The 8,691-nt window shown below is 49.6% G+C and overlaps 1 protein-coding gene across 4 annotated transcripts in view; it reads left to right on the top strand.

The window, feature by feature from the left end:
* FGF13 (fibroblast growth factor 13) overlaps positions 1-8,691 on the top strand; it is a 411,595-nt gene that overhangs the window by 1,093 nt on the left and 401,811 nt on the right. For all 4 annotated transcript variants that reach the window (XM_012727162.1, XM_004685847.2, XM_004685849.2 and 1 more), the window contains exon 2: positions 76-294. In XM_012727162.1, the coding sequence (XP_012582616.1) occupies positions 246-294 (49 nt within the window). In that variant the 5' untranslated portion in view covers positions 76-245. The remainder of the gene's footprint in view (positions 1-75; positions 295-8,691) is intronic.

The following is an 8,691-nucleotide window of genomic DNA, read 5'->3' as shown; positions in this document are numbered from 1 at the left end:
GCCGCTCGGGCTGGCGGCGGCGGCGGCGGCTCCGGCTCCTCCTTCACCCCTCTCCTTGCCTTCCCACTCTCGCAGGCAGCAGCGGCGGCGGCGGCGGCAGCGGTGGGGGGAAGCGGATCTCGCCCCGAGCCACACCGAGGGGAGCTCGCGGTCGCCACTTGCCGCCCGCCGCACTCTCCCAAGTCCGGCCCGCTCGGCGAGGACTTCCGTCTGCAGCGCGAACCCGCTCGAGCAAGCTGGGATCTATGAGTGGAAAGGTGACCAAGCCCAAAGAGGAGAAAGATGCTTCCAAGGGTAAGCTTCCCGCCGCGCCGCCGGCTTCCCCTCGTCGGTCTCCGGATCCCCCGCGCGGCCCGCCCGGGCGGAGGCTGGCCTTGACCTCCGCGACCCCGGGCGAGGGGGGGGGCGGGGCCGCTGGCGAGGTCTGGGTTTGCACCACTTTCCCTCCTTGCTCGTGGAATTGTCGCCCCGCGAGCGCCTCCAGCCTCTTCCACTCCCCCTCTGGACGCGCGGTGGTGGCGCTGCGGGCAGCCAGAGCCGCTGCAGCCCGAGCGCCGGGAGCCGCGCTGCCTGCTGCCGGCCGGCCGCCTGTCTTGTGCGGATGCTTGTGTGTGCGTGTGCGCGAGTGTGCATTTGTGTGCTGCGCGGGTGCAACATGGTGACATACTCAGGAATCTGCCCCACTCTCAACCCCAGCTCGAGCCTACCTTCAACCCCCTCCCTCCGCCCCCAATGCAAACAAAGAGCCTGGCCGAGATGCACCACCCCTCCCCCCTTGCTCCTGTCCCCTCACATCGCTTACTCCCCAACTCTCTACCTTCCTAAACCCCCACTCCCCCCGGAAGGCGAAGCTGGCGATGTTAGACACGCCGCGTGCAGAAGTGAGCAATCCCAGGGCCCCGGCGCCGCCCGCGCTGCGTCTTGACAGCGCAGCCTCGCCGAGCCCCGGGAGAACAAAGGCTGTTGTCCCCTTGCTTGTAGTGCCCAGTGGGAGCGGGCCTCCGCGGGAAGAGGGCTGCCCCTCCCTTCCCTTGCTAGGGTTCAGCCACCTGGCCCGGGGCGCACCGCTGCCGGTCCCCTGGAGTGCGCTCTTGCCCCGGGGCCTCGCGCCGGCTGGTTGGGGAGGCGCAGTGGAGCTGGGCTGCTTTCGCTAGGGAGAACTCAAAGGAGGGGGCACCGCCTCTCCACACCCCTAACTCAGTCCTGGCCGTTGCCTTGCCGAGGACCTGGCTTAGCTCTGGAATGTAAACCGGGGACTGCGGCTTTAGAGCTGAGATGCGGAGAGGCACAGAGAGGGGGTGTGGTAGAGCAGTGGGAACAGCAGGTGCCTTAAGACCACATGTCCAGAATGGCCACCGCAGAAGCTGGAGCGAGCGGACAGCCCTGAGCCCAGGCGCCAAAGCGCAGGGAGCCTGAAGGAGTCCATCCTACAGATGTGGGGGCTGCAGGGGATTGTGTGGAGCCCCAGCGCTCACTTAACTGGGCCCGTGCCTCCCTGAGCCTTTGGGGGCTCCCTACCCTCCCACTCATTTCTCTTTTCCTTTTTCTCATCTCCTCCTTGCCTCGCCCCATTTCAGTGCTCGCTTCCTACAGAGATTCTAGGGCAGCGCCATCTCTCCCCCGCAGAAAGTTGTCAAAGTCTTCAGTTCAGGGCCTTTCTTTTACTTCTAAATGGAGCGGTTTCTCTTGCAACTGGGAGAAGCATTGAGGAAAGTTTCATCAAATATGGGGAAGGGGTTAGATTTGCTGTTGTAAGGGTCTGCTGTCTGCAGCTCTGTTGCCAGTGGCCTGGCTCAAGGTGAGCCTTCACCCCTTTGGGAGCCAGGCACACACCCGCTGTCTGAGGAGCACAGATGAATCCAATCACCGGAAATTGCAATTCCTGCTACACATTTCCAGAGTTCTCCTAATTGGATGCGTCTTAAACAGGCGTTCTTCCGAGAAGAGAAATCTTTAGGCTTGTGAACAGGTTTTAGCTTCCAGCGAGAGCTCAGAAAAGTTAACTGCAGTTGACGATGGTAACACCAGCTTGATTTGGACACGACCTGTGTGGTCGGCTCTCCATTGGCACCTAGAAGTATTTCCAGTTTGATTTTGGAATTTTGATTCCTGATTTCCATCAGGTGGTTGTCTGAGGCTTGTTTCTGGCGAACTGTGGGAAGCCCGATTCATTCACAGAGTATGGGTTGCTGTTTAATTCACATCAGTCCAGAATGGACAGAGAAGTTTGGAAGCCCTGGGGCAGGTTTCTGTAGCTCAATACTGGCAGCTTTTACTAGGTGTAGGTCAGCATTTTAAGTTGACTCACCACTTTTGAAACCCAGTATCTTTGCAGGAATTGCTCTTTGCAGGAATTGCATCATTAGCATTTGGAATCATGGTTGTAATTAGAATGAATGAATTTTCTAAGGAGGGAGTTTACTTTCCTGTGGAGACTGGAATTTTCACTGCCAAGGGTTGACTGACTTTCCCTTGGTTGTTGAATCAGAGCTCTTTGAAACTAGTGAATTCCTAAGAGTTATTCGTGTTTTCTTTCAAGTATCTTGAAAATCTTATTTGACTCAAAATTAAAGACTGCTTTTTATGTTAAAGGTGACACACTACTTGTCTGTTTCTATTTTTGACCAAGAAAGTGTTGGACAATATTGCCGAAGAGGTTTGGTCATTTATGAATTTCCTCTAAGGTTACACTAGTTTTGAGTTTTTAAGGGACTTGTGAGCATACTCCTAGTGATGTAGGTTTGAACATTTTATACTTGCCTAGACCTCCACACATTGAATTTGGAACAATGGCGTGGCAAATGATTGAGTCACGTCCCCTGGTAGACTAGCAGTTGACAGGAAATTCATAATCTGTTTTCGGGTCCTACTGCTCATTTGAAATCTGTCTCCCACCCCATCATCAGGGGTTCTTGCCCACAGCCTATCATAACTACATAGGTTATCAGAGATGACATTGTTACAGACTTTGGAAGCTCAAACAATAGGTGATCCGTCAGTTCTCTTGTACTGCATAGTGAAGTCAGCTTTCAGACCAATGAAGTTGCTGGTTGTCTTTTTAAATGTTATTTTCTTCAACTCATGGGGTTAAAACCAATGATGGACGATGATCTTTTCTGATAACCTTTTCAATAATGTCTCCAGACAAGATAAGGCTGTTCTCTTTGGAAAGGGGTTCTTGATTCTGTTTCAGACTGTTAAGATGGCCTCTTATATAGCCAGTCACCTTTGTGGGGTTGTTTAGTCTTTGTGCAAACTCTTACATGGGCAGACAGGCGTAGATCTTGGGCCCACTTAGCTCCTAAACAGGGAAACTGATTTCCATTTCAGGGAAAAAGAAAGCATTCTAGCTTCTTTGCTCAAGCTGATCTTTGCTTAGCTTTAACTCATTCTCTTACCTTGTCACATAAGATCTTTTCAGCGACTGTTGGGAAAGTCACATAAGACAGCCTGGTTGGCTGCTTCTGTGGCATTTGCAAAATGTGTAAGCCTGCTACTGATGAAACCAAAGCACTTGGGGATGGAGTGCCCACCAAGAGTTCACTTCAAAGCAGTCCTTGGGTTTGGAGCTACAAGTCTGGGGCTGGGTGTGCTTTTTCCAATGAGCCAGTTTTAGGGCCATGTGGGCTGTGGGCTCTCTGAGTGACACAGTGCTAGTGTTCGGCTGGGTCTCTCCTGGCCGGCTGCTGGGCTGTGTGATTCCAGAAGCCAGCCACTTGCACAGCTGTTGTTAGAGTGGAAGGCAGTGACCATGTGCATGTTGGGGCACAGCTCAGTTCTGTTCACTTCCAGACCTGTCTAGAAATGCCCCTCCCTATCAAATCTAAGGACAGGGTACCATGGATGTGCAGCCAGCATACTGAATCCTGACCCCCAAGTGCTACTCCAAAAGGCCCTCTGGGTCTCGGTGACTTACTATAACAGGTTCATTAAGTGTCTTTCTCAGTCTTGGGCCAATGTTTAGAAGTATTTCTCCCATTGGTGACCACTCATTAAAAATGAGCAATCATAAACTACCCACTGGGAAAGGACTTGTTTTTTATTTACCCTTATAGCTGGATCATCATGTACTGGTGGTTTTATGAAGTGTTGAAGCTCCATGTTTTCTTCTGTGTTTTTTCTCCTGCTCTTCATCCCAGCCTCAGTGAGGGTGATCTCAAATCAGATAGGTTAGTCGGTTAGGGGGGTTGGGGGGGGGCACTGTGCAGAGGATGGCCCACACACCTCTTCATTGTTATTTTTATTGCTGCATGGCTTCTCAGTGACAGGCTGCAATTAGAAGTGGGATTAAATTGGGGGGACCATATCTTCATCACTACTTGGTGTTGTTACTTCTGCCAAGTCGCTTTCCGGGATTGTTCAGTGTTAAGAAGAGTGATGATGGCCCTCCCTGGTGGCACAGCGGGTTAAAGCGCAGCACTAGGAAGCTTAAGCCTCTTCCGCATGAGTTCAATTCCAGCCTGCCCCAGAGGTGACCACATGGCGAGGCAGACCTCTCCTGACCTGCCCGCTGCTCCCTTCAGCAGTGTACTTCGTTGATCTGCCTGTTCTGCTCCCCACTCTGTCTCTGGAGAAGCCTCTCACCCTCCGCATCTCTGGCCTGTACCCCAGTTCTGTATGAATAAATAAATAAATCTTTAAAAAAAAAGAAGAGTGATGATGCCTCTTGGGCTGTAGCTGTGGGTGAGGTGGAATGTGGCAGTGGGTGCTGGTTAGGGCCTCAGGAGAAGCAGGAAGTGAGGTGTTGTGGGGCGATGGAGGGGCAAGGTCCATGCCTGGAGAACAGGATCAGAAGAAAGGAGACATGGCATCAGGGATCTGGCCGTGAGCAGAACGGAAACTAACTGTTACCAGTCCAGGTCTCTTCGTAGCTGTGCTGTTTTATGTTCAAATCAACTTGTTCGGGAATTGTAATCCACACAGATCTACCGGAATATGTGTGGCTCTTTGGATATTTCCAATAAAAAGGCTTTCTTGTGTCTCTTTCAGTATGACTTACGGTTTTGGAGTCAAGCAGTCAGAAAGGAATAGGAAATAATTGCTAAGATGTAAGAATGCCAAGGAGGAAAAAACAGCATGTGTTAAAGTATGGTGGGTGGAGAAGGCCCTGTTTGTCACCTTAGGAAGCTTAGCATGATCCTCGACGTGTGAAGATGAAAGTGCGTCCAGGGGTCTTAACAGCGGAGAAGGTGGGCTTCTGCGTGCAGGCACTAGTTCCTGGTCCAGAGGACACCAGGGTGTCTCAGCACAGGCTGAGGATTACAGGGTCATTGTCCTGCATTAACGTGCTTCATCTTAGTCCCATCAACTTGAAATGTAGCTTGCTGATTGCGATACACCATTTTTACAACCTTGAATCAGATTTCTGACATTTTCTTAACATGGCATTTTATCACTTTGGTGAATGCTGTCACTGAATGAACCATTTCTTAGGGATGTGGAGTTCTGGGTAAAGGGACTAATTTCCTAAAGAAAGTGAAATAGTGTCTAGTGATGATGTCCACCAGCTTGCAGGTCTCATTTCTTCTTGAACTGCTTGGCCATTGATTTTTCTCTAAAGTCGTGTTTTCCAAGGTAAGAACCCTGAAAGGGGATGGAGGGGGTGCTTATGTTAGAATACTGCTTTCAGTTTGAAAATTTCTCATTTCCTGGAGCGCAGTGAACATGCAATGGCCCACTTTATTAAGGACCTGGGTTTGCAATGAACATTAAGCCAAACTTATTGTACAATTCCTGGATGCTGAGCTCACGGCAAAGCAGTTCTCATGGCTAGTCTTGCTTCTGCCCTTTGAAATTACTTTTGGCATTAATTTTCAACTGGAAATAGTCGTGTCCCCTCCCCCACAGACACAAGGCAGAAGATAGGCAGTGTCCCTGTGGCTTTTTCTGCTATGGCCAGCAACCTTGACTTCGGTCAGTGCAAGCTTTGGGCTGACGTTCTAGAAGGTGCCGTAGGACTGAACTGAGCTGGGTCACTTGCCTGATCTGCCTGCCATTAGTTAGCCTTCTCTGCAGGGACCTAAGCTTTGCTTTGGATCATCACTTTGTGCCAAAGGAATGCCTGTCTTTTCTGGACCCTATCAGTAGGGTATGAGGAGAAAGAAAAATTCTGTTGGGAGACAGGCCTGGTCAGAGGCCAAATGAGCAAAGAGTTCATTAAAAAACAAAACAAAACACAGTAGTAACCCAAATTCCTTTTTTTGTAATTGGAGATGCTATGTAGTCACATGCGCAAATTTTAACTATGCCACTTGATGAATTTTCAGGAAGGCTAACACCCATGTAATCAGCAACAAAATCAAGGCATCGCTGTTGGCCTCCCCTGGAAGTTCTTATGTAGACCTCTCTTGTCAGTCCCAGTTCACAAGCGCTGTTGTGATTTCTCTTGGTCTGCATTTGCTTTGCCTGATATGGATGTGAAAGTAATGCAATCAAGCAGTGACTGCACTCGGTGAGTCTGATTTCCCACCCCTCTCAGCCGGCTTCCTTTCTGGCTTGACACCCCTTCTCCAGGTCCCCTCCTCTGGTTTCTTGGAAGATCCCCACTCTGATGCCACACCTCAGGGTTCTGATGGGTTGGCGGGCCCATATTGAGTAGTTCTTGAACGATCTAGGCAAGGTAAGGACTTCCTGTAAGTCGCCCTATGTTTTATTCATTGTCTCGTAACAAGAACACTAATGAGCATAGTTACTGTTATTATCGAGGCAGCTTGCTATTTACTAGGCCTGCATTATTTTTACCTATACTAGCTCACTGTATTCTAAGGACAGTCAAATGAAGTATTGATTAGTATTTATGGACTTTAGAAATGACAAAATTGAAGTTTCCAGAGCTTCCGTGGTTTGTAGGAGGTCACAGAGCTAGTGGGTCGCACGGTGCCAGCACTGTTTGGCTTTGGCATACACAAATGAAGAAATGGTGGTGGAATTCACAAACCATGCCCGCACATGGAAACTCACTGGCACTGACCTGTGTTCACTTAGGAAAGCCGAGTGGTGGAGGAGAAAGGCTTTGCCATGGATTCCATGTGGCTTCATCTAACGGGTGCCTGGGGATATTTCCATTTTAACTCAGGATTGCAGTAGGAAGAGCTTTACCCTAAAGGAATTCTGTCAGTGCCAGACTTCCTGACACCCGGATGGGTTGGGGAGTGGTTTTGATGAGAGTCCCTGAAAGGCACATTGCACATGAAAAAGCTAAAGAAAGCTTCATAACAATCCATGGAGGATGGACACACGGACTATTATTACTCCCATGTGACAGATGGAAAAACTTAAGCTCAGAGATGGCAACTGCCTGAGGGCTCTCACCTTGGAACCCTGGAAGTAAGAGTCTTGGAGCACCTGGGAGCCCTTATGTGATCCTCTGCCAGAGGGGGCGCAGTTGAGTCTCTCTAACCCAGTTTTGCACAAAGGTGGTTTCCCCTTTGCAAAGTGGAACTAACTCGGGGTGTGTGTACATACACGCGTGGCTGCTCCAGGGCTGTGGACTTTGTTCAGCACACGGGTGCCCCACTCATTTCTCGAGTGACTTTGCATAGCTGGCGTTGTGATGGGCTTGGGCACACAGAGAGGAGAGGAAACCATGCCTACCTACTTCAGTGGCGCCCCTTGCCCTGTGGCCTGGGACAGTCTGACTTCCGCTTTCCCAAGTGCATGGCCCCCATTTGGCCCTTTCTCTGAACCATCTCTCTGGGGCCTCAGGACTCTGTCTCTTAAGATTTAAGCCTCCTCTATCTGAAAATCATGGCTCAGTACTTTTCCCCCTAGAACTGTGTCTGGGAGCCTGTTGTACCTGTCTTCTAGAGAATTCGCTTTCTCGAGTTTCCTACTGGGTAGAACTCCAGCTGTTTTGTTTTGCCCCCCATTATATGACATATGCTTCAGTATGTCTCTCATCAGAATAACATCTCTTTCCTCTTCTCTGTCGTTCTTTCTCTTCTTTCTCAACTCTGTTCTCCCTCCTTTTCTTGCCAACAGATGCCACTGGTCTTCATTTACCCAAAGGGGTTCCATGGGGTTTGTTGCACTCATTGGAGGATTCCATTTCTGGAATTTTTCCCCTTGACTGCTGTATTAACCCCAGGGACATAAATCCCCCCTTAAAGTGTGGCTCCATGGAAGATGCCTTTCACTACTTATTATATAACTCATTTTAAATGGAAAAATAAAAAAAGTGCGAGCTTTATTTTTTTATACTATTTATGCTGCCTTCAGTTAGATAATATTTCCAAAAATACATCTTGTTAACACAGACACGCCTAGAAGGAGCATATTAATTATAGTCCTCAAACTTAGGAATCATGTCTGTTTCTCTGTGCTGCACAACCTATGTTTAACAGCCACAATTAACAGTGCTGGGGCTGTTGCATGGTTATAGGTAAGTTTAATAACAAACGTGAAGCCCACCTCTCACACATGCCTCCCAGTCATGTCGGTGTGGCATCGCTACTGCTCTTGAGCTGGGACTTGTAAACAGAGTTCTTAAAATGTTTATCTTTCTGTTAAAAGTACAAGTTAACGACCAAAAGACGGCAGGCTGTGTGCAGTTCTTGAATGTGCCTATGGATATTTTCAGAATCTTCTTTCAGCCTTGACTTTGAAAGTAATGGGAATTGACCTGCTTATTTTGCCTTTGATTTCTCTGGCTTTGCTAGCCGCTCCCCTTTCCGGGGGGGCGGGGGGGGGGGG

This window comes from Condylura cristata, unplaced genomic scaffold (genome assembly GCF_000260355.1).
Source record: "Condylura cristata isolate star-nosed mole 26May11 unplaced genomic scaffold, ConCri1.0 scaffold00019, whole genome shotgun sequence".
Lineage (NCBI taxonomy): Eukaryota > Metazoa > Chordata > Mammalia > Eulipotyphla > Talpidae > Condylura > Condylura cristata.
The sequence above is the reverse complement of the archived record's forward strand: the minus strand, read 5'-3'. Positions and strand labels throughout refer to the sequence as shown.